The sequence below is a fragment of the Acipenser ruthenus genome, chromosome 14 (assembly GCF_902713425.1).
Source record: "Acipenser ruthenus chromosome 14, fAciRut3.2 maternal haplotype, whole genome shotgun sequence".
Lineage (NCBI taxonomy): Eukaryota > Metazoa > Chordata > Actinopteri > Acipenseriformes > Acipenseridae > Acipenser > Acipenser ruthenus.
In genome coordinates this window covers 7,264,777-7,291,646 of record NC_081202.1, presented here as the reverse complement: position 1 = coordinate 7,291,646, position 26,870 = coordinate 7,264,777, and the positions used below count along the sequence as shown (strand labels likewise).

Sequence of the window (26,870 nt, the reverse complement as noted above, 5' to 3'; positions counted from 1 at the left end):
AGACCTCATTACTCTAATAAGAAAGTATAGGTTATTTTCTAAGAATATAACAGTGATTCATTATTATTTAGTAACTTTTTCTTGTAAGGTTGGATTAGTCTTTATAACTTCAGTAAAATATGATTCGTTATTAATTTGCATGGTTTCTAATAATATTATGGTTTTATTAGATGTTAGGGTATTTGAAATAGTGTTAGGAACCCAGAGAGACAAGATTAACACTATTTAGGTGAACTGATAGTATTACAAGCACGGAAAACCATGTGCAGGGCAACTATGAAAACAATGTCCCAATCAGTATTCTCCTGTGCATCAGTTCAGTAATTACTTTTCTTTTTTTTCAGAATTCAGCAGTTTATTGAGATTAAATTATGTCTGAACTATCAACAATGATGTATGGTTAACTGTTGGGTATAATAAGTATTTAGCTGTCTGGAACAAAGAAAACACGATTAGGTGTACTCTCCAAGGTTTTAAAATCAGTTTACCTTTTATTAGCTTCAGACCCTCTCACTGCTCCATTAGTTATTACATAGTTGGACATTTATGGCAATATCTAAAATATATAAAAGGTTCAACACTGTAGACCAGCAACTCTTGCCATGTTAAGAGTCCCATATTCTTTCTTTCCTGCACACAGTCCCATCACAGACATTACACTGACTTGGGTTTATAACAAACGTCTAAGTGCCGCGCCAGCCCAGTGGGTGTCATTTTATGGAATTAAGGAAGGGGCTCTGCTAAGATTTCGGATGCCACGCATCATAAGAACTGAATTATGATTTAAACGCACATTGCAAAAAAAAAAGGTGTTAAGATCTTAGAATGATTTTACAATGCGACAATTAGCGTCAACAACTTTACTGTAATATGAATTTTAGTTCAAACAAAATGATTTACTTACGAACAGCCTTCATGTATTTTGTCTTGCTCAGCCCGGGTCAGACTCATGTCGGAGCCTGTTAATGAAAAGTGATATCAGAGGCAGAAAGTGTGGTATTTACCACAACTCAGTATTGCTTTACTGAGCTGGAGAGGCTGTGCTGGTGGGACAAAACAGAGGTTTTTTTAAGCATGCATACATAAATATTCACTTACATTTTTTTCAACTGCAGCTAGTTGCGTTCCACAACCATCTCCCAGTAAGTGCTTAAATGTGAACCAAACTTTAGAAACGAAAAGCCTGCGGAAATGAAACTGAAGCTAACAAAGGGTAAGATTTTAAAATCTTGCAACACTTTGAGAGAACTTACTGTAATTTTAAAGATAACTTGAATCAGAGACTTCAAGGCTGCATACAGTATGTGCAGAAGTATTGGGAAGTATCTTCAAAGGAGTGATATTTTGTAAAAGTATTTGAAACATTTTACTACTACTTACTACTCCCTCTTTCATGCTAATGAAAATCATTCAGCTTTTTGTCTTTTTTACTTGAATTGGGGATATGCAGGTTTTCCAGAGGTCAGCATAAAATACACTGATTCTTCCTGGTTGGTCACATGGTCTGATTGCTGCTAGACCATTGGAGTAAAACTGACCTACAGCATAGGGCATAGGTACCAGGAATCAGCAGGAAATTTGAATTCTAAAGTATAACAATGCAGTGAATGAAAATGCGTGAATAAACAAGCTAAGAACAGAAAGAACATTTTACTCATAAAGAAAATGATTTTAAAATGCTGATTATCACTCCTTTAAAGATATGATTTTAATAAGCATTAGTGTGGCTATGGTGGAACTTGACTTACTGGTCCATTGTGGCAATGATGATTTATCTAACCTGCATTCTGTTTACTGTTATAGCATAGATCAATGTGTTAAGATAGTGTGTCTTTGCATCCAGCAGGTCGAATTAATTCCAATACTTTATAATACTGTATATGAAAGGCACAGGAGCTCAGTGTGGAAGGGTAATAGTTACAATTGTGCATTATACTTGATCCATATCCTGTCAGATCTGGTTTTAATTGTAATAATCCAACCAAACTGTACGTTACTGTGGTTAAACTGTAGTAACTTCATACACATACAGAAAAGGTTGAAAAACATACTACATGAAATAGTAGCAGCAGCAAATAGCAGATATCAGGCTTAAAGAGCATGGAAAGCAAGAGAGAACAGGTGGGTCTTGAGAGTTGATTTAAAGCAAGTGACGGTGGGAGCATGACGCACCAAAGCTGGGAGACACAGTTTCCAAGGTTCAGGGCAGCTATATTTAGATTCTTAAGTTTTAGATCCTACCAGAAGGAGTTCGGATTTGAATGCAAGCTGAGAGCCGGACCATGGCAGAGAGGCTTCCAGGGTCGAGTATTAAGTAGAGCTGGGTGTCATCAGCATAGGAGTGAAACATGAGGCTGTGTTGGCAGATGAGGTGACCCAAGGGAAGCATGTAGATATTGAAGGGAAGGGGCCCAAGAACAGATCCTGGGGGGACATCACAAGGGACTGGGTTTGCAACACCACTGCTTCCATAGAAGACAGACTGCATGCATCTGGATAGGTAAGAGGACATCCAGGAGAAACAGGTTCCAGAGATCCCAGCATACTTCTGAAGGCGGTAAAGAAGAATGTGATGATCTATGGTGTCAAAAGCAGCTGTTAGGTCAAGGAGGACAAGCACAGAGGGAGCACCAGCATCAGCATCAGCATTGAGCAGGAGATTATTCACAATCTGGAGCAGAGCAGTTTCAGTATTGTGATGCGGCCGGAAACCAGACTGTAGATTCAAGCAGATTGTTGTCCGTGAGATGTTTCGTCAGCTGACTGGCTACAGCCCTTTTGAGAGTTTTTGAGATAAAAGGGAGATTGGAGATGGGATGGAAATTAGATAACTTAGCCGGGTCAAGGGAGGGATTTTTGAGTACCGGCGTAACTCTGGCAAGCTTGAGGGCAGCAGGAACCGAGCCAGTAGAAGTGCAGACGAGGTATAGGAATTCTGAAAACTCAGCAATAAAAGCAGAGTTGCTCTTAGGTGGACGGTAGATAACAGCAAGGGTGAGGGACATGGGAGAGGGTAGCTTGATGGCGAGATGCTCAAATGAAGAAAAGGCAGGCAAAGAAAGAACTGAGGAAGCAAGCACAACATTTGCAATAACAGCAGTGCCCCCACCTCGGCCAGTGAGGCGAGGTTTGTCAAAGAGGGAATAGCCTTTAGGGGTGGCTAGATGCAGTGAGTGCATGTCGTTTACAGAGTGTCAGGTTTCAGCTAGACAGAGAAGATCAAGATTGGTATCGGTTATAAGTTCATGGAGAAGCAGAGATTTGTAAGTCAGAGAGCGACAATTGAAGAAGGAGATTTTCAAGTTTGTTGCAGGCAGCGTAGGGGGAGAAAGAGTTAGTAGGGGTATGTGGAGCAGGTACTTACCAGTGTTCATTCTGGGCGTGGAGAACGAGTGAGCACGCTTTGTCCAGGGGATCCAGACGTTAGGTGTCAAGGTGGGAATGAGACCTCTGGTAGCCATTGGGATTAGGAAACGGTCCACGCTAGATTAGGAAAAGGTCCACGCTCCGCCTGTCCTCGCTCTGGCTGCCACTGCTCAGACTGCCCTTGGTTGTGTGGCCCTTAGACTGCCACAGCTCAGACTGTCCTTGGTCGTGTGGCCCTTAGACTGCCACAGCTCAGACTGTCCTTGGTTGTGTGGCCCTTAGACTGCCACAGCTCAGACTGCCCTTGGTCGTGCGGCCCTTAGACTGCCACAGCTCAGACTGCCCTTGGTCATGTGGCCCTTAGACTGCCACAGCTCAGACTGCCCTTGGTCGTGCGGCCCTTAGACTGCCACAGCTCAGACTATCCTTGGTCGTGCAGCCCTTAGACTGCCACAGCTCAGACTGCCCTTGGCCATGTGGCCCTTAGACTGCCACAGCTCAGACTATCCTTGGTCGTGCAGCCCTTAGACTGCCACAGCTCAGACTGCCCTTGGTCGTGTGGCCCTTAGAACACTAGCCATTCTAAGCACCAGCGATCTAAGACACTGATTGCCAATTTATACTATCATGTAGGTCTGCAGCCCTATACTTAACACCCGTTTCTAATCAGCCTCCCAATTGAACACAGCCCAGCACACAAAGGAAATCTAAATTACTATTTTTAAGTGCAGCCTGGTTTACCTTAGCAATCAACAATTTAAACTATTTAATGAACCGTAATTCACTTGCCTATTACCAGTTCCATACTAGCTCAGCCCAGATATTGTGTGGGTACAATCAACCTTCACTGTTAATGAACACAACAGAAACATTTGAAAAATAGCAGACTTTATATCATCAAAACAGACTTAAGTATATTTAATTTACTAAGTTAAAGTTTTCTAATGCAGCTATGTATATTTTGACCTACTGTTATATCCTCATTTAGAGATGAAATGAAGACTACATGTTTATTTGCCTAACACAAATGTGTGCGCTCACAAATAGTTATGGTCATACATATAGCCATATGACTTTGGGGAGGATACTGGGTCTGAAGAATGTGTTGAGTCTGAAGACAGCGGTAATGAGGATTATGTAGCCTGGATATCACCAAATATCTGCTTTTCTTTGGTAAGTTCACACTGCTCTTTAAATACGATCGTTTCTGGTTTCCTAGGACAGCTGAGATGTGCTTAAAAAGGGGTCAGGTAGTCAGAACAAGCTACACAACAATGCGTGTCTCGTAGTGTAAAGCATTCAAAACCTTCAGTTCCCTAATGGGCTTCTCTGAAGCTCTTTGACCATGAGCTGCCATCATCATTTTACAAAACTGCACACATGACTAACTACTGTGTTGCATTCTGCAGAGGTTTATTTGTGCAGACTAATTTATACAGGGGGGTTAAAAGCCAGTTCAGCACCTAACCTATTAGACCCAAGTTATTTACCGTATGACACCACCCGACATTTCAGCATGCTCCTGACCCTGAACACAGTTAAGATACACTGTCAGTTACACAATTCTGTAAACAAAATATTCAAGCACAATACACACTTGATTTAAACCATTTATTACTACTTATCACAATATAAAGCATATAATCTGGGGGCTTAATATTTACAAATTCAAATATCAAATGTACAGTAACATGACTACACCATTAGTGTGGTACAGCATACAGCATACAATTGCTCCCCATTTCTTGCGGAGTGCTGCAACAGAGAGCAACAGAAATTGATAGCAGTGTCTGATTGATACAAATTACTCAAGCTCCATAGTCGAAACACAGAGACAAACAAACACTTCTGGTTTACTGCTTTATACAAATCCTTCAAGTGTCGCTGTTGTATTTAACAACATGTCTCAAAACATATGTAGGATGTATTGTCCATCAGCTATCAAGTGCTGAAGTGTTTTGCTGTTGTTACATATAAAGTTATCTGAGACTCTGAAGACTGAAAAGCTTCACAGATTCAATACAACTGAAGAAGGTAAAGTAGTGAACTGGTTATTTGCAATAATTGCATGTGCCAGCGGTACAGTTTTTCTGATGAGGATGTGAATCAGTCCTGTGTGTTGGCACCAATGCTGTGGCACTGAATATTCCAATCCGACTGCTTTGCTGGTAAAGTTTCCTGTTGCTTCTCTATTATGTTTACCACAATAATTTACTGCTTAATGCCAACAGAAAACAATATTGTTTGCTGTCTGTCTACATTTTTTCCCACTGTGATCTCCTTTCATTAAAAACACACAGCCTGCAAAAAAACTCTTCATCTATTCATAACTGTAAGGAGACTCAGAGGTCTTTTCATACAGCGTACACTACGTATTGCAGTAGATTCTATTCATTTCACTTCAAAAACAGATTCACTTTTCAATGAACAACTACATAAAACATTTAAAAAAATAATCTTGAAGGTTCTCTTGACATGGATTTCCTAAGTTGGATATTCATTATTCCTGTTTAAAACCATATGTCAAGTAATAATATTAGTGTGAATACTGTTTGGAAACAACGTGTTAAAAACATGTTAGCAGTACAGAATTCAATTTCCATTATTAACACACTGTTGGCACTGCATGTCTGTTTATCGGATGTTACAGAAATTTGATGTAGTTTCCATATTACCTGAAACATGGATGTGAAATGTCATGTTGAACTTCAATGAAGAGCAAAGAGACCCTTTAAATAGGACAATACAGTACAAACCAATGGCATATTCCTGCATCACAGTTCTGTTGAATAATGTTGTGAATCTGCTTTTTTTATATAAAAATAATAAGTAAGGAGGTGAAATATATGTTGTGCAATTTATCACTAAATTTGAAGAGATACACAGAAAAACATTAAAATAAGCAAAAAGCAGTCAGCTTAATGAAGGACAGAAGCTATTGTTGATTATATATATATATATATATATATATATATATATATATATATATATATATATATACATATAAAATAAACAAAACACAATTTGAAACGTAAAATATAAACTCTATATGTATAACACTTCACACAGCTTCTTCAATAAGGCAGTAGTAAAATATATATTATTTTTAAATATATTTTTAAAGGTATCATTAACTACTTCATTATCATGTAATACACTTCAAAACATTTATAAATAAAACATTTTTAGATACATTCATGCACCTGGTTTGACACCGTCACCGTAGAGCAATTAAACATGCCAGGTTATGACATCAGACACTACATAATAGTGTGTTGCTGCTTAATGGGCACAGTTTGTCTCCGTGAAAGCATCTAAATCAGAAAAACACCCATAATGCACAATTTTCAAATGGACTCACAGCATCACTAGGCAGATCCTTACAAATTGGTTAGGTATGTTTTTTTTTACATAGCAGCAAATTAAAGTAATATACTGAGCCCTGTTTTGAAGCAAAGGCAAAAGAAAATTCTTGGCAAAATAAGTGCTGACAACAAACATTCCTGTATGGATGTGGAACTAAAATATAGAGGTACGTATTGCATTGATTACAGCAGTGTTCAGCAATACAATTAATTTCAACATACTGTACAGTTATATTGTGTAACACTCTCTAATAATAAAACACAAAGGAAAGCTGTAAACATACACATTGTGCTACCATACTTTATACCAGGAACATTTCAATACTGTATTGCAACTTACTTACATGTAAACCTGTGTTTTCTTTCCCCAAAGTGATATTAAGTGGGAAGGAAATCAGTCTGTATGTTTCTTAAATGTGTGTGATATTAACCAGAAGTTGATAATAACCACATTGATATTATCTGGAGCTTGTCCTCATTGACTCATATTATATTATATTATATTATATTATATTATATTATATTATATTATATCATGTCAATGTGGTGATAGTAAGCAGAAGCTGGCATTAACAGGAATGTGATTAAGTACATTTCAATGCGTTGATTGTTGCTAGTTTTATACTGTTACACTTGTTACAATTTGCCTTTGCATTTTCCAAAAAATAGGGCCCATTGACTTTATAACCATCCTGAAGGAATCCTATTGCCCTTTCTTCATCTCACTCCATGTGCTGACCATCTAGCTAAGTCACTTCACAATAGTCCCTAAACAAGAGCAAAACGTTTTTCTGTGAGCTGTGACAGTTTCGTGACTGTGTGCCACGAAGCACAGTATGTACTGTAGTTTCCATTGATTGCTCAACATGACTGAAGGGAGTGAAACATCCAACAAGGATTCAGAGACCCTTGGCACAGTTCAGAAAGTTGCTTTGGAAAGAAAAGTCTGTTCTAAATAGTGTGACTCTCTACTGTCGCGCACAGCACGATTTCTTTTTTGAACTATCATCTACCAGCTGGATCGTCTTCTCCTTTTCTTTATCCTCTCGCTCCTTCAAAATTCTGGTAAAGCAAAAATGAATATTTTGCCATCAGAATGAACATGCTTATAAGAGTACAGGCACAGAGTCAATTAGGAGCAGTTTCAAATGGCGATTTTGAGAAAGGGAACTTTTCAAGAAAGTGAACTTATCTTTTCAAACATATCTGAGCAATCACACTTTTATTAGTGGCAGTCTGTTTTACACATGTACAGGTGCTCAGGCACATATTCACAAAGTCATTTACCACCATGCTTAAAAGTTAACACCAGTTAAAATTAATCTTCAACTGAACAACAGAGGATGGTTATTAACGGACTCCTAAAAGCACCTGGTTGTTTATCACTAGTCCTGTAGCATTAGCAATTTACAAAAAATTTACTGCAAGGGTAAATGCCTTCTTAATATGGCCATTAGACCTTCTTTTTATAAGATCAACAAAAGACACAGTACACAGAGGCAGAATGCTCACAACAATATTGCTCTCCCTGTGACCTGCTTAGATTTTTTAAAATGTTCTATAGTTATAATAATCCTTAAGTTTTTAGTGACATGAAAGGACTGATTTTAAAGTACAAAAAAAACCCATAAATATATTTTTTCCCCACTCCAGAAGAAATGGAACCATAACCTTTTGTCTTCTTCAAAACACTGTTGGTTCTTATTTAAATTCCAGCACACAGGGTATAGCTCAGCAACATAGAGATGCAGGGTGTTTGGTCTCTCTTATCAAGCTACACCTCACAGCTCCATTATAATAAAACGGGACTTTGCACCACTAAAAAAACAGGACTTACTCACCGTGCCAAGTGAAGCATGGACTCTTTTACACTCTGACCTGAAAATGCACTACACTCGTAGAAAAGCAAATCCAAGTCCTACAGGAAAAACGAAAAAACAACAAAAAAAAAAATCTTTTAAGGGTTGTATGACAATTCAACAATACAATTGAATATACAAATGTAAATCTTACATTATATCCACTGTTTCCATTTAATACAGTGGTAACTGTCTGGCACCACCTAGTGGACATTTATGACACTGTTTTTACACAGGTGATTTTTTTTCTTCACAAATGTGAAATTAAATCAGAAAATGTGAAGGCTTCCAGATGCTTTGTGTAACGACCTCTCCATGAGCAAAAAAGTGCAGTCCTATATTTATCAAAGCAAGGTTTTCATTCTGTGGAATTGGAAACAAGTACATGTATACCCATAATATGATATTCACAAATATTGATCATCAATCATGGCTGAACCATAAAAGCAATGTAATTCATGCCATGCTGCGTCTATGCATCACTGCCAGAGCATGACATACACGGTCTGATTTAATATTTGATATATACTGACTCGTTATCTCTGATCTTATACTGCATTATGTGGAGTAGTGGTTATACTGCATTATGTGCAGTGTGGAGTAGTGGTTAGGGCTCTGGACTCCTGACCGGAGGGTCGTGGGTTCAATCCCAGGTGGGAGACACTGCTGTTGTACCCTTGAGCAAGGTACTTTACCTAGATTGCTCCAGTAAAAACCCAGCTGTATAAATGGGTAATTGTATGTAAAATAATGTGATATCTGTATAATGTATATAAAATAATGTGAATCTGTATAATGTGAAACAATGTAAAATGTGATATCTTGTAACAATTGTAAGTCGCCCTGGATAAGGGCGTCTGCTAAGAAATAAATAATAATAATAATAATAATAAATAATAATAATAAATCCTGGTCTTATACTCATACAGTAGCATGCAGCAGCAGTGACCATGCAATTACACCACGTTGTGAACGCAGTCATCCATGTTATTTATAATCACTATTCAATGAATACCATATAACTGACAGTGATTACCAAGTACTTCTCAAGTAATGCTACAATTATTATTTTGTAATCTATACAGTATACTGTTGTTTAAGTATCGTTTCCTAACCATTGCAATTTGATATGAGCCTTACTGTGTGAGGGGACAGGAGAGACTTCAATAGAACAGGAATAATGCAGTATAAGATCAGAGATAACGAGTCAGTATATATCAAATATTAAATCAGACCGTGTATGTCATGCTCTGGCAGTGATGCATAGACGCAGCATGGCATGAATTACATTGCTTTTATGGTTCAGCCATGATTGATGATCAATATTTGTGAATATCATATTATGGGTATACATGTACTTGTTTCCAATTCCACAGAATGAAAACCTTGCTTTGATAAATATAGGACTGCACTTTTTTGCTCATGGAGAGGTCGTTACACAAAGCATCTGGAAGCCTTCACATTTTCTGATTTAATTTCACATTTGTGAAGAAAAAAAATCACCTGTGTAAAAACAGTGTCATAAATGTCCACTAGGTGGTGCCAGACAGTTACCACTGTATTAAATGGAAACAGTGGATATAATGTAAAATGACGCGAATACTGAAACATGACTTTCAATATTAATGATCGAATGCTATTCCTTTAAAAGGATGGATACAGACAGCTGGTTTAGCATTCAGAATATAAGCACTTATTAGTTTAAACCGTATGCTATGAACAATTCTGAATTTTGATATGATGCAATACAGCTGAGGTTTTCAGACTAGGTCCTCAATGTACCCACAGCAGTCCAGTTTATTGTTTAAACCAGGAACTAAATATTTCCTTTCGACGTGTATTATTTTCCAGGGCACATGAGGCAGACAATATTTAACAATGTAATTGCTCTGGTAACTAAGTTTATCAACAGATACAATAATAATAATAATAATAATAATAATAATAATAATAATAATAATAATAATAATAATAATAATAATAACTGGTTAGAATAAGCACCTGGACTGCTCAGTCCATTGTCCAAAATGTGGTCTAAATATCCAGGCTATCTGCTAGTTAAGCCACCTGATCAAGGTTCTGCATAAATATGCCCAAAGTACACCAGCACTACTAAACACAATGGGTCTATTCAACTATTCCAAACAGCAACAGATTCAAATACCGCCCCTGTTTAAATAGTAAAATAGAACCAAACTTCAGATTATACCTTCAAAAGACAAGTATACACAAAAGAGACACCCTGTTATAGATGGAGGTTTTCACAAAGTCCCCTTCTTTGAATGATTTCAACTGTGGTTTCTACCGTCATTTAGAGCAACTGAATAAAACTCATTGAGTCTGATTGTGAATTAGCATACTTTACTAAAGCCTCATCTTAATACAAAAAATAGAATGAAGAGACACGACTTGTTTATATTCAAGAAGTATTTGTATATTCATTGAAGCTAATTGCCTGTCATGACTGTCTTTCTTGCAGAAGCTTGGTTTCCTAAATAGCTTCCAAGAACCAGACACACACCCTCCTATTAGTGCCATTTACAGTTTCTTTTTTTATATTTATGGATATCTGCATTTTTGAAGATTCGAGAAGGAAGCAGACACAGATTAGTCGTAGGTGGTGAGTTTCCTTTTAAGTGATCTCAAACTGGTAACCATGGGAATAGATGGACAAGTTGAAAAACAAAACAACTCATGACCTTTTCAACGATTCAAGAGGGTCTGAACATTAGGAACGGATGCTTTTCTTTTTTTATGGTGAGAAGGAATAAAAACCATTAAGCGTGATTATCAAACCTATAACCAGTAGCCTAGCAGTGAGTGGTACTTTCACCCACAATACTAATGAACTACATTATTAAATTATCAGAAATATATTTGGGAGGCAAAATAAACATACTGTTTTTGATCATTACTTGCTATCTCATTATTGGTTGTTTCCTCAACTATCTGAACTGAACTGTTTTGTGGGTAAAATATTAAATACTGCAAATAAACATGAACAAATATGTACTACATCTATTAATCATGAAATGAGTGTGAATGCATATCATCTTGAGATATTAAAGGTCAAGGATGTGGCTTAAATGGTAGTACATCCATAACCATAAACACTGAAACATAGATTCTGCATCTGTCATGTAGGCACTAACCAAAGAGTCTGTTTCGTTTCCTTTTCTACCCTAAACGGAAGGCAGAGAGCTGGAGTTTTATGTGTCAAGTTAACCCACCTCCTTAAACAGTATTTATGTTACTGAGGAGTTGTGTTGATCACCCTGTATCCCACTTGGATAACCCTCAGCTGGATATTTTAGAGCATTTTCCAGAGATTACACATAAGAACAGAATCTCGGGGGATTCTCTTACAATGACAGAGCGTCAGAAACCTTCGTTCAAGGTATTTCCAAGAATGCAATAATAAAACCAAATAATACCATATTAATACCAATAATAAAACCATAAACACACACCTTAGCTAACCGCTGCCCTGATTTAAACTGAACTTCTCGCTCACTCTCCTTGTCTGTTTTGTTTCCTACCAGCATGATGGGAATATCATCTCCTGCTCCCTCCTGTAAAAATAACAAGGGGTTAAACAGTAATGCAGCCCATTAGTGTTGCTCTTACAGTGCTGTACAGCATTGACAAGCAAGACAATAGAGACATAATTAAAGCACGGTACTTTGAACAATCTGCTTTACAAATGTAAGATATACGGACAGTGACTGCTCTACTTTTGCTATTACTAGAGTTTGTTATTATTCATTTTTTTGTTATTATCCTTTTTTATGGTTACATTTTGTAAAGGCAAAGTATAATATAAGGGTCCCTTTTTTTAAAAAAATTGGTATTGAATCTTACCTGGACGCTCGTGAGCCACTGTCGTACTGATGTGAAGGTGAGCTCGGATGTGATGTCGTACATTACAATGACCCCATCTGCCTTCCGGAAAAACTGTTTTGTTATGCTGCGATACCTGCAAACAAGGAATTCAGGTTAGCATGGGCTACAATGACAGCAGCACATGCCATTAAAGTATTATTGAACAATATTCTAAAATGAAACCTACTGAAATCAAACTAGCCAAATGATTTGAAGAGAGGTCTTTGTTAATGTCTACTTGAAATGTAGGTTTCATTTTATTTCTATAAGTTTCTTTATAGTAATTAAGAGTAAGTAGCTTCAGATTACATTTTCGTCCCAATGGGTTCTTATTGCAATTACCCAGAATTGTGATGTTCTGTTATTTGATATGTATAGTATTAATGACTATGATTAAGAGTTCAGGAGAAGCTCTTTAGTTCTAGCTGTCTGCCCTAGACATATGAAACGCAGGCTAAATATGCCTTTTTATTAATAACCCCGTCGTCATCGAGGAGCAGTGTAGTGTAGTGCTAGAAAAACAAAAGGAAAAATTAGTCAAAGTGGCAGATTGGCCGACACTATGGCTGATCCAGTCACATGTATCTATGGCAGGCAGAGTGAATTGAACAGAAACTCCTGGACTCCTGTAAAAGACATCTTTGAAATAAGAACCACTTATTACGATTTCAAACATCAGAAGAAGTTAGGGGACAGTTGAAAAAAATCAAAATGAAACCTGAAGCTTCAAGAATATCTTACATTTAAAAAGGTATTCAAATCTGAGGACAATTCCGTTGAGCACGTACCTCTCTTGCCCTGCTGTATCCCACATCTGGAGCGCCACCTGGCTGTTGTCCACTGTCACTGTTTTCACACTGTAGTCAATCCCTGTGGAAATGATACAGCAGCTGAAGCCAGTGAACCACAGATCTGATCCATCAATCGCACTTCACTCATTTAACAACTCCAGTCTTTACCAAGCACACAGTGATGCTTTAAAGCCTCTTTTTGTTAGCTTTGAGAAACTACTCCCAGAAACCCACAGTTACAACTTGGTATTATATAATATCACAGTTTGATAGTTATCGCCTGTAGCAAATGTGTGTATTTGTTACATCCACCGAGTGTGTCAGGGGGATAAGTTAATGGTTACACTCTGGTGTACCAGCTGTACATAGAGAGAAGGCGTGAGCTCTATAGAGGCCACATGACTGCGTTTAATTAATACGTTTTAAAAAGTCCTAAGGTTTTGCTTGTGCAAGTACGCTGTATAACTAATACACATAGCACTTACAGTGAACAAGGGCAATGCAATATATTGGTGCCCACATGAGGGAGCTACAAACACTTCTAATGCCCATTCCACTCTGTCCATCCAGAACTTTAAAACAACAAGATACTGCATACAATACTGTATAAAATAGACACATGCTTAGAGAAAGAGGTCTTTAACAATGTATTTTTGGCTAAAAGCAGAACATTTGGATTCCAATGCAAGCAGAGCAACATGGAATGAAGGTTCTGTTTTCAAAGTTAAGAAAACATAAAAAAAGAAAAACAAAGATTAGGCAGCAGTGTAAATGGTACTACATCTACTAAAACATACTTAATAATTCCTACTGAAAAGTTATACTGAAGTACCGTATCAGTCAAAACGCTTGTCTACTTGACTTAAGATTTACCTCTTAATCTAAAAAAAGGATAGCGAAAATCATTGAAAACCACAGCTACTGCATCTTTAAACGTATTCAATATCTGGTCTGGAAGACACATGTGACAAGCGGCTCTGGAATTCTGTCAACAGGATCATGCATCCTGCCCCACCATACAATAACATTGCCGTACTGCATTATAACACAGGATGCACATGACTAGAGTGCGAAGCCAAAGAGTGACTTGTCAGGGCATGGGAACCAGGAACTAAAGTTAATAAGTAAGAAACATAAATTACGATGCATACTAATTTCAAATAAATAAAACCAACACACCAATTAATATCAGCTTCATTATATTGTGGTATTCTAAAAGGTCTGGGACTGTTCCTGCACAAACAATTGAATAACGAATAGTCTTAAATACAGTTCTATGGAATTCTGTTCTCACGGTGAACCACAATAAATGTTTTCATATTTTTGGGAATCAAAGCCGTACATTAGCACCTTTACTTGAGTATTGCTGTCCGACCCCATTGTGTGTCTAAGGTAATGGTTATCGACTGTAAGAAGACACAAAAGACTGGATTTCTTCTTTGCTGGAGATGTAAGGCATCAATTACAGCTCTGGCATTGTGCATGGCACTTAGCTTGCCCACACTGACTAGCACCAACATGGATTTTACATTCTTGCATTACTCATCAGTATAAAGGCTAAGCAATGTTTAACACACAAAAGGACACATTTTCAAACCTTCTCTGTCCAAATCGCTATCACTGCTATTCATTCTCAGAAAGGAAAAACACAATCCTATAAGGTTTCCAAACCATAGATAAACAATTTTGACACTTATCACATCTCACAAATTCCCAACAGGAAGACACACCTGGACAATAACATAAAGGCTAGATTCTCAGAGCTATTCACTCCAAAATCGTCATTAGAATGAAAAAAAGGGAACTGCACTCAATAATGTTAGCAAACTCGAAATAAACAACTTTGACATTTAAGTGAGTAGTAGTAGTGATAAGTAGTAGTGATTTTTCCTTTCAGACAAAACATAAGGAAATGATTAATTGACAAAATACAGCTAATGACCCTACTGTATCACACAGCATAATGCACATATACATTTATAAAATTAGACTCCCCTCTGCTGCTACTATAATGAAGAGGAAATGCTGACATAACTCGTCACATTTCAAATTTCTGAAAAGCGCTACTAAAGCCACTAAGGGACCTCATGGTATCGACCCAAGGGACGACTTTTGTTACCGACAGGGGGCTATAATGCTTATAATCTATATAGGGTGACCAGATAGCAAGAGTGAAAAATCGGGACACTTTCAGTTGGTGAGGGGAGGAAAGAAACCTTGTGAACTACTGCACAACGCAAGTGACGCGAACTACGTACCTTTCTTCTGTAGATAGGCTTTTTTTATTCCTTCGCCTTCCTGTGTGCATTGCACTTAGGCAAAAACAAAAAACTTAGAGAAATATATATATATATATATATATATATATATATATATATATATATATATATATGACAACAATGTTTTAATCAACTTATCAGTGAGTCTGTACTGGCTTTTCTGTGACCTGCTGTACTGTACGTAGCAGGTGGGACAAAGTCAGTGCTGCATTGTTTTGATTTAGGTTGCTAAAATCTAGTTTTCAGCATTAGACGTAAAATACAAAAATGGACGACAAAGCAAAACAAGCAAAGTATATTTCGGCTGATGATCGTGTCAAGATATTTCCCAAAGAAACTACAAAAGTATTCCTGTGTTGGTTGTACCCAAGTTAAATCAGCACTACAGGTACAATCAAGCACAGCTACCTTGGTTCAAACAACCTGCTGTTTACTTTTTAAACGCAGTTAGAATTTTAGACCCGAATAGACATGTTTTCTTTGTTTTGACTCGGTACTGATAAAATAAATTCCTGGATGGGACAAAGAACATGACAACGAACGTGCTGCATATATGGACTTTATTTAAGAATGCCAGATACCTTTGGGTAACCGAGTTTTGGGACTGTTTCTAATCGATTTCCACATCTGTATAACTTGGCAAAGCTTTGCCTTACACTTGAAACCAATTCAGTGGATGCTGACGTGCAGTCTCAATGTATGGGCAAGTCCTCACTAGACAGAGAATGTCAGCAGCAGCTGTTGGGAGATGTTGCATGCTTCCCTTTTTTTTGTTGCATGCACTGTCTTTTTTGTTTTTTAGTAACAGGCTCGTCAACAACACCAGCCATCATGACACTTCGCCAGTAAAACCGGACGCACAGGCGCACGCATCAAGAAAAACACATGACGCATACCGCATCGTATGACTGCAGGTTAACATGATTGGATAGCCGCATAGATGCAATGCAAACAACTCACTCAAACAACACGCCCTAAACCAGTAGTGTATGCTGTTGCACCGCGAGACAGTATAGCAGCCACATATATGAAATTTCCTCACGGGAAAATAAAAAATATCACTTTTTCCCTAACCTCCTTACACCACCGGTCAATAGTCTCGGTCTGCCATGTGATTGGTTCACATCATTGTCAGTCCTGCCCCTATTCAAAGGAACGCCTTTCTCCCCTACACTCTTCACAAGAGGAAATGGCTGAACACCGATTCATTAATTACAAAACATACTACAAAAGAAAGAGACTCCAAATACTAAAATGGCGATTAAAACATCACTGTTTTCTGACTCGACTAATCGACTAATATTGCTAAATTGTGCACCTTTGCTAAATATTATGTAAATATTTACTGGAGTCTCATAGTGGAGAACTATTGCTCCGAGGGCTGAACAAGCAAGAGACAGAGGGCAAGAATGATGGTGGAACACTTAGACTAAAACATGCAACCCTTTTTGCTAATGCAGTATCACTGTCACATGACCAAAATAACCACACACCAGACAATAACTTTTGCCCTCTGACATCACTCAGCAGTTAACTGTCAAAACACTACTGTCCTCTGACATCACAGGTTCAATAAAACAGATACTGACTGCAGTTTTTACCTTCTAGTGGAAAACTGTGTCTCTTGGGTTGAAAAAGTGGCATCCAGTGAGCAATGAAGTCCACCAATATTACTGTCACTGTTTGTCCCTTGGTGCAGTAGTTTTCTACTGTAAGACTCAACTACAGTCCATATTTATAATACTGTATATATATATATATATATATATATATATATATATATATATATATATATATATACACACACACACACGAACACATTTACATACACACACACACACATTAATGCTGTTTAATATCACCAGGGCTGCACTGTCAGCGCAGATTGAACTCTTGGAAAAAGGTTTTTTAGATGATGCCTGGTGAGCTACGTACCTACTGTGGCTGATGTGCCGGGGTAGAAACAGTCATCACAGAAGCGTCTCAGAAGAGATGTCTTACCCACACTGGAGTTTCCCACAAGAACTACTTTGAATAAGCGATCCGGGGTGGTAATGTGTCCTTCTTCCTACAAGGAAAAATCCCAAGGTACTTCTTTAACTGTAGTTAACGAAACTTGATTAGTTCAATTACTAAGTACTGAAATATCACAAACATCACAGAATAATAATAATAATAATAATAATAATAATAATAATAATAAGTAATATTGGGGCATATTTTCATCTCTAATGTAACTTAAAACTAGTATTTCTGATTTTAGGTTTTAACCAATAAACATTGATAAAACACCCCAAAACAAACAAACAAAAGAAACTGGTGAATGTAAAGGTATCTTTTTAACACCAAAAGCACACCAGAAGACTTGCTTATTTTGTGTTAATACAGGTACAGCACGCATGGTGAATTTATTTATTTGTCGGCTTTCCAGTGAGTTATGCAACTACTTTCCCATCTGTGCTGTTACTTGATTTAATCAGTTCTCAAGATGCCTCAACACTTTACTCCATATACCAGAAAGAGATGCTCTACTCCTTTTTCAGACGGTATAAAAAACACAGATGTTAGACCAAAAAGCCTGAATAATTCTAAAAATAAATAAATAAATAAATACATTAAACCAAAAAAAAACAGAAGCCCTAAAAGCAATAATGAAAAAACATATACATGTCCTTAAAGCAGTAAGGCAACTCTAGGGGTTGACCCCTAGCACAAAACGTATTATAAAACATACAAAACCAGTTTACAAAATGTCAGCTTAATTACATAATAAAATGACAGTGCGGGGTCAGACGCCTTACAAAGTGTCACTTCAGGATACATCCAGTTCCGTGCTGAAACAAAGGTGCGCCAATCTCGTGTGCTGTAAAGTGGCACGCTGTTCTGTTACAATGGTACTCACGTGTGCCACTGTCTCCTTGCCTACTGGCTGCCCTCTTGGAGAGGATGGTGCCCCACTGCTGGAGACCTGGTCCCTCTGCTCAGCAGGGCTCTGCAATGTCCCTAAAGCTGCAACAACATGAGCAGAATCCAGAGTTTCTGCCTGCCGTCTCTGTCCCACCTCTTCTTCCTCCTGCTCCTCAGCCTCCTCAGTCCACTCATTCAGCTCGATCCCATACTCCACATCCAGGAACTGTGGGAGGTGGTCTTCCTCAATGGAGATGATCCTTTTGAGATGCCGCTTCTTCATCATTTTACTCTCGCAGTCGTTCTCTTTGTTCGCCTGGCAGTGTCCATTCATACCATCCGAGTTTCTCCTCTTTGATAAGACATCTTCATCGTCACTGCAGGGGTTAATAATTATTACACAGGATTCTTTATTTGATTCAATTTGTTGTTGCTGACCAATTTCTAATATTTCAGGTGCCATGTCTTTTTATTTTTATGCCATTTTTAGACATATTTAGAAATAAAGGGACTTTGGATTTTTTAAAAATTATTTTGTGTATTTGAAATACATCTTCGGTGTGTATTTCTATTGCATACTGTAGATTTGCTTTCCCTGCTAAGCAAGCTGTATAACTGAACCTTTTGTTTTACTTCTGTTAAGTGCCGTGGGTGATACCTTGGCAGTACTGTAGATACATTGGCACAAAAAATAGAAACACCTGCCAAATATAGAACACTCTTTTGAGTAGGAATATTAATTTAGTTAAATCAGTGCTGTCCTGGCTGCTTATTGAGGCACTACACTTTGATGTTTTTGCTTTTTTTGTTTAGGTTTCTACAGGGAACAAATATGTGGATTGAAAAGCAAACAAACAAACAATCACAGTTAGATAATAGCTTTCAAAGAACCAACATCCACAAACAGTCATTAAGCAGGGGAAATACATGCCGCACCCTCTCCTTTTAATGCAACTGCTGAACACACTGGGTTTAAACTCCCACACAATTCTGGCACTGCAGTAATGGCTTCCTTGCCTGTACTGTTTTATATGAGCCTTTGCAAAACTCTCATTACTTCAGTTCAATATGTTTTGATAATGTTGTGCATTACTGTTCAGCGAAAGGCCCATTTTCTCTTATTAAAAACTGCTTTGGTTTAAAAAAATAAATAAATAAAAATCCTGCAATGGCTTTACTTTATACTTCAGCCAGGGAAATAGGAATAGCCAGCGTAATTGACATTAAAAGCATATCACAGCAACCGAGTTACCTTTTCAGGGACGGTTTTCGCTCTGTGTATTTACCAACAATCGATCCGGATCTCTGATTCCAGGAGGAATTTGAGACTGAACTCTTAGGCTTCTGCAGGAATTAAATACATTCTGTTAGTTTCTTGACATACTGTTCACATTAGCATCATGTGTTTCTTCTGAGAATCGGCTTGGAGAAAATATGGGTTATTACTGGCTGATTTCAGACCACAATCAGCACTAACCATGGATTGGGTAGGTGTCTAAGATGTCTATCAAGTGTTTACTGCCCATGCAATTAGCAAAATATATCTAGTCTTATTTATTTTTAGGTCACCGGTCTAATTTATTTTACTTGTAAAACTTAAAAACCCATAGGTTACCCATGTTAAAAGATGGTCAGTGCACAGTAGAATGATAAACCACAAAATTACTGTGTACATTTACTACAGTAAACTTTAAAAAGGGAACAAATAGATACAATAGCCAATCAAACGGGACAATTAGTGGCTAATCACGTATTTGACCTGTTTTCTTTCCATTGAAATGGCCAGTTTGAATGTCACCCAACCACTGCCACCCACACATCGACTGAAGATCAGTCCTCCGTTTCCTTAATGAAGTCAATCGCGGATTTCTGGGGTCTGCCAAAAATGTAATTCTAACCTGTATTTAATAACCTATAGTTTTAGACAGCGCACAGCAGGAGTATAAAAAGATAGATAAGAGCAGTTTGATGAATCGATTGCACTGCCTGACACCCCTACCTGAAATAAATAAAGAAGTCAAATAGAAGACACTTGCGATGGTGAACGATTTACTTACTTCAAAACACACATCCCGGTCATCTCGAAGGTGCTTGTTCATTTCCCTAAAGAAAAAAATATATATATAGATTGCACACAAACAGCTTATTTTATGAGTTGCTAACTTGTACAAACACAAAACACATTAACTAATGATCTTTTATTTGTACTTGTAAATCCATGAAAAAAATCACCTAATTACGTAAGTGGTAGCTGTCTGAGTGCATCTCAATGACAGACACAAGACTGATAATAGTTGTGGACTGGTTAAGACTATCTGACCTCATGTAAAACAGCTAGCAAGGCATTATGTTAATCTGTGAAAAACAGTTAAGAAGTAAATACTGCCTTGGACCCAGGTCACTGAAATGGGTGGAGAGAGGTCTCAGGATGAGTGCCGGATTGGGCACTGACACATAACATGTAGGATCCTTGCACCATGTCTGGCTCTCCCCTTTGTGGAGCCTGAATGATCCTCGGTGAGCATGCTGCTTGGAGTGTGTACTAGCTTATTTCCTGTGCTGTCCAGTGCTGTGTTGCAAAACAAAACTGTAGCAAGAGGTTTATGTTTATCTTTTGCAAAATCTGCTTTGGTATCTACATCGTAGCCCACTGTACATGCTGCTGCCACCACAAACGTTTTGTAGTTAGTATAACTGATACAAGACTAGGGATGCACTATATATATAGTGTAGCGAGCACGGGGTAAGGCAGCAGCAGGGCTGGTAGGTGACGTAATCACACACGAAGACATAAGCCTGATATACGCTCCTTGCAAGGGAGCCGGCTCTTTTGTACAGCGGTATCAGCGCTATGCTTTAGTGCGAGAGGTCCCGGGTTCGCCCCCACCCTCCGCCTGTGTGTGGATTACCTCGCCCTGTGTGATGCGCCTGCCTGCGGGAACCAGGATCGCTACATTATATATATATATACACTTTTGTAACTTTACAACTGTCAGATGTGCAAGACGTTGAACAATATGCTTTAGTAAATGACATTTTACGTTATTGCAATGTGCCAATACAAGTTGAACCATTTGGGAACTGCTGTGTTTTATTAAAATAATTTTAAAACAATTTTGTAGCCTATTTGATTGGTGTTACACATGGTGCATTTAAATCAACATGGGTTTTATTTCGCAGGGAGATTCAGGTCACTCACGGTAATTTTTTCCTCATAGCTCTCAGATCAGTTGACACGTGTTGAAACGTCATAAAAGAAAATAGTGGGTTACGGGAAAGATGCAGCTCTCCTTTCTTGTAAAGGTAAAGTAAATGGTCCTGTATTTTGACATTTCTATTGTGGGTGGGAAGGGACTAGCGGTAAATTGTGTTTTAAACTAAAATCTTATTCAGGGATATATTTCCATTCAGTAATAAAAATACTATTAACTAAAAGGCTCTAAACTATAGATTGTGAGTAGCTGCCAGTCCGTTTTTCATTCAACAGTTTCCTTCAGTTTTCTTGACAATTTCTGTAGGATTTGGTATTCGGCAGAATCCCAAAAACTTGGATTTGGTGCATCCCCATACAAGACAAGACCATATTAAAGCCTTATATGTTTCAGTTCCTTCTGTCTCTTCAACTCAAATATAATAATGCAATTAAGTGATTCTTTTCATGTTTTTACAAGTAAAAAGTTGTAAAAACCTGATTTTCCCCTCTTTGGCAGCAATGTGCTTCCCATCATTTGTATCCTGTTGTTATTTCTGAAATTATTTTGTTGCCTTCAACCACTTTGATGAAATAAACAGCGGCATGATCTAAATTAAGTTATTCTTAAGCTCTAATGTGAGTCCCCCAGTTTATTTAAATGCTCTCCTTCAATTAAAGACATGTGATCACAAACATCTACAGAGCAGATGTGACCTCTGTATTTCTAATACAGTACAATGGATGTCTACCTTATAGTAGATTGCAACCTCCTCCCAGAGTGGCATGTTTTAATATTTCCAATCAATAAAAGAAAGCCAGCATTCATTCAGTCTCTTGCTCACTCAATGACTGGCCTCGGTTTGTAAATGCAGTAGCTCTTGTTTGTTGTGCTGTCAGCAGGAATGCTCGAAAGTACAGTATTGCTCATATGTTACCTCAGCAGGTCAAGTTGTTTCAGCAGACTTGCTCTCTCTCTTTGTAGTCCTTCTGTAACCCTGTATACCTCTCTGTGCACAAAGAGAAAAAAAATGTCAAAAATAAAACCCTAATTCTATTTCCTTGGTTTTCTAGATTCAGATCCCCGCATCCCTGAGTCTAGTACATCCTGTACATACATTTCATCATAAGAAATACAGTAGCACCAACAATACTCTTCTGCTATGTGACCCCTATTTCCCTGTTCCATGGAAACATGTAATCACATTTTCCAGATACTTGTTATGTTTCCAACATTATTGAATGCTAACACATGAGCTACAGGTAGCCCTCTGTAACTGGACACCTGATTGAACAGAACCATATCATAGCGAAACTACAAGGCTTTGAACGAATCCACCCCAAGGCGTCTCTTGGTGCTCACATCTCTCTCTCCTCGTGCAGCCGAGATGCTTCCTCATGGAGATGTTGGAGCTGCTGCTGGGCCAGGGCCAGCTCCTGGCAGGTCCTCTCCAGGTCCTTCCCCAGCTCCTCGTTGGTCTGCTTCAGCTTCACGTTCTGCACCTTGGTCTCGTGCTGCTCGCTGTGCAGATCCATACACTGGTGCTCCAGCTGGGCAACGATAACAAACAAAACTGTTTCAACCTCAGCAGCCCTCTAGGCGAAGTCTGCCAAGAACCATTAAAGAGCTGGAATAATGCTCACGGTACTGATAAAGGATTCAGAAAAATGGCAAATTCATTTTTAATATCGGTTGTGTGTTCCATGATGTAGGTATCGCGACAATATATTTTTCAGCAATTTCTCAATTGCCACTTGGGAGAGTATGTCAAGAGAGAAATGAGCTTCCCTGGTGTATCCAGATTATACTCCCTACAGCCTAGATAATCTGATTAAAATCAGTGAGGGGGAACAGAAAACCAGTGGTGTTGTTTTAGGTGGGACCATGCTCTGGATACATTATGATGCTCATGAGCAAAAACTGAGAATTTATTCACCAGCTGATTTATGACCCATGATGTTTTTAATACAAAATATGAAAACAATATAAAAAATATATATTGCCATGATATGAAAAACACAACCTACAGCAAAGGTACAATGATGCATTTCTTGTAAACCTTTTCTTGCAACCCTTTCTTGTAAACGTTGGTATTATGAAATTGTTCCAGACTGTGGAATTCCCAAAAGGTACAGCAACACTGATTTACACCATTTTACACAGTTAGACAAAGGATGCTGGTGAGGCAGAGGGGACCCACTGCTGCTGAATTCCACCTCTTCAAGCTGAGATCACTGAAAAGACTGTTACATATGGGAAAATGATGTAATAACCTCCACACTGAGGAGCATAAAATTAAGGAAACAACTTAAAGACAGCTAATGCTACTTCCAGCTCGGTTATCCTTTCCCCATATCCAGCCGAGATTCTTTATATACAGAAACCATGTTGTCAGTGAGAAACGTTGCGAAGCGCGTTGGCGATAGCCTGGGATTTTTAAAATCTGTACAAAAGAAGTGACTAATGACTTGCGCACATAATAAAGACAGGTTGTGCTTTATGAAAAGGGGATTAAGACAAATTGGCTAATATAATATCCCATTTAGTATGATTAGTCTTAAAAGCCCTGCTGGGAATTTGGAAAGCAGTTCCGGAGACAGAGATCATTAAAATATCTTAATTTACGTTATCCGTGTGATGCACTTGGGCTCTTTAGCAACAACTGTTTTTATAACCAGGTTTATTGTTTGTCACAAGCACTGCCAAGTAGTGGAGTAAACAAGTCTTAATTAATATGACACTACAACCAGTGGAGTAGAGCAATTACAACTTAATTGTGATAAAACAATGATGCATGTCTTCCCTGATAACATCGTTCCTGTTGGGAATGTTTTTTTTACGAGTAAGCAGGTCACAATATAAATAATTGAGCCTTTTTGCATTTTACTGACTAGCTGCATCGCAACAAAAGGCATGAAAATAAAACCACAGATTATTGTACATACAAGGGAAAAAATTGCAATTTGTATCTCCTTTCATCTCTCTTGATGTTCCAATTACCTTACCTACTTATTATTTTGCTGCTTTTATATTATCACAGACACAGAAGACCTAAGTGCACTTATAAGTTTGCATTCATTTCAAGTACTGTAGTTGTATTAGGACATGTCTATGCGGCTCACAGAGTTCTGCTTTATTTTTTTATGATGCAGTGTAGTGCAGTAAACAGACACAACTGTAATATAGTTAACATGCTTGCGGGCATCTTTAATGTATTTAAGTATTCAAATCGCTGCATTATGCATGTTTAAAAGCTTCACTAAATCAGTAAACCTTATCAACAAAAGGTTAAAAACATTTACCCTTTTCTCTGTCCTGTTCCTCTTCAAAATCAACCCTAGATTTGTGACATTCCCAAAGACAACACTATGAATTACGGTGTTGCAAAGTACCAAATATGCTTTTGGACATTGTATGCATTAAATAATTGCACGCAGTCAGTGCTCATAATCACCCTCCTCTGCTTCTGAACTAGTTGATCCAGCTCTTGCTCTTTTCTTGAAAGCTGAAGCTCCAGATCCTGGCTACGGGACAGGAACTTCTCTGAATCCTGGTTAAACACAAAGAGGAAAGCGTTACAGTGTAATCGAACCAAGAAAAACACTGTTCAAGTTACCATAACCAAGGCTTTAAAATCCACTGTCTTACTTCTTAATAGTATGAGCAACCTAGCTGCCCTCCCCTCTTTTGATTGTGCTGCATATTTTGGCGCATGCTTTTTTATTGTTGTTTTTCATTTACTGTAATTCAGAATATATTGATTATTAAAACATTTCGATATACATCAAAATAATACAGTTCTTTCCAGGTACCAAATTACTTCCTGCGCTGTGGGTCATGTGATATGATTGCAGCCAGACCACTAGTGTGATACTGACACAGAGCACAGGAGGTGATTAGGTACCAGGAAGGCGTGTTTAAACTGTACAGCGTTGTATTTGAAATATCTGAAAACCGAACCTCAAAAGATTTTCAATACAAGAAAAAATGAGACCAGCGATAAGGTTGACAGCGATAGTAAGAGATCTCCTTTAATCTCAAGTCTTCTTTTTTTTAAATTTAGTAGTCGACAATTATTTTTTATTATTTTCAATTTAGAATATACAATTATTATTTAGGCTCAGCTCACCGCTACCACCCCTGACTCGACAGCGGCGAAGATGAACACACGCTGTCCTCTGAAGCGTGTGCGGTCAGCCGACTGCTTCTTTTTCACACTGCAGACTCACCATGCAGCCACCTCAGAGCTACAGCATTGGAGGACAACGCAGCTCTAGGCAGCTTACAGGCAATCCTGCAGGTGCCTGGCCAGACTACAGGGGTCGCCGGTGCGCGGTCAGATCTGTGTTGTCCTCTGGCACTATAGGTCTGGTGGCCTCGCTGTGTATCTGCAGTGCGAAAAATGACGGATTGGCAGAAGCACGTTTTGGAGGACGCGTGTTCCAGCCTCCGTTTCCCGAGTCGCCAGGGGGTTGCAGCGGTGAACCAGGATATGAATAAATTGGGGAGAAAACTGGGGTAAAAACTATTGGTGATGACTAAATTAAAAAAAAAAAAGATTAAGAAAGTTTTGCTCACTTGCAGAAGTATTCTCTCCTTTTCATTGTTTATCTGCTGTTCCATTTCTTCATAGAGCCGCTGTATCTCATCATCATGAGTTACTGCCTTCCTGTATGAATGGGAAATAAAAACAGATTGCATCTTTGCTGCATTTTAAGGATTTTCAAAGAGAAAAGAATACAAAGTAGAACATGTTATGATCATTTTTGGTTATTTTTGTTTGCATTTAATTTGAAATATGCACATTAAATAATAAATAAAGAAGCAGGAAATTCTAGGATTGATGTACATGTACAGTAGTACAACAGAACTGCATCAAAATCAAAGGATTGATTTTCTTAGATAGACACAGAAATGTAAAACATGCAAAAGATGAATGAACAACAATGTCAGGAGTCAACTTTTGCTATTCAGGGACAATTTCAAAAGATAACAAGTGGCTTCTACTGATGATTAACAGCTAATTACAAGATTGACTCCTGGGTGCCACGTTTGCAAACTGCTGAATAAAGCTACTGCATTGAATTTGTAACTGTGGGCTCATTCAGAAGACTGCTAAAAGACATCACCTTGACAGCTGGCAAAGTCACCCCTAAGGCATTGTATTTTACATTAAACTTCTACCTAGGAACAATCACTGTAGCTGGATACAGTATACCAAAAAAAAAAA

General features: G+C 38.1%; 1 protein-coding gene across 1 annotated transcript in view; it reads right to left on the bottom strand.

The window, feature by feature from the left end:
• Nucleotides 1-6,354: 6,354 nt before the first annotated feature.
• The window catches only part of LOC117419493 (EF-hand calcium-binding domain-containing protein 4B-like), a 51,691-nt gene continuing 31,175 nt past the window's right edge, over nt 6,355-26,870 (bottom strand). The window contains exons 6-18 of the mRNA XM_034032274.3: nt 26,219-26,309; nt 25,095-25,190; nt 23,003-23,190; nt 22,578-22,649; nt 20,507-20,552; nt 19,702-19,793; nt 18,445-18,826; nt 17,478-17,610; nt 13,261-13,342; nt 12,452-12,566; nt 12,061-12,162; nt 8,573-8,649; nt 6,355-7,793 (exon numbers count right to left, since the gene is read on the bottom strand). Coding sequence (XP_033888165.3) covers nt 7,700-7,793; nt 8,573-8,649; nt 12,061-12,162; nt 12,452-12,566; nt 13,261-13,342; nt 17,478-17,610; nt 18,445-18,826; nt 19,702-19,793; nt 20,507-20,552; nt 22,578-22,649; nt 23,003-23,190; nt 25,095-25,190; nt 26,219-26,309 — 1,570 coding nt within the window. The 3' untranslated portion in view covers nt 6,355-7,699. The remainder of the gene's footprint in view (nt 7,794-8,572; nt 8,650-12,060; nt 12,163-12,451; nt 12,567-13,260; nt 13,343-17,477; nt 17,611-18,444; nt 18,827-19,701; nt 19,794-20,506; nt 20,553-22,577; nt 22,650-23,002; nt 23,191-25,094; nt 25,191-26,218; nt 26,310-26,870) is intronic.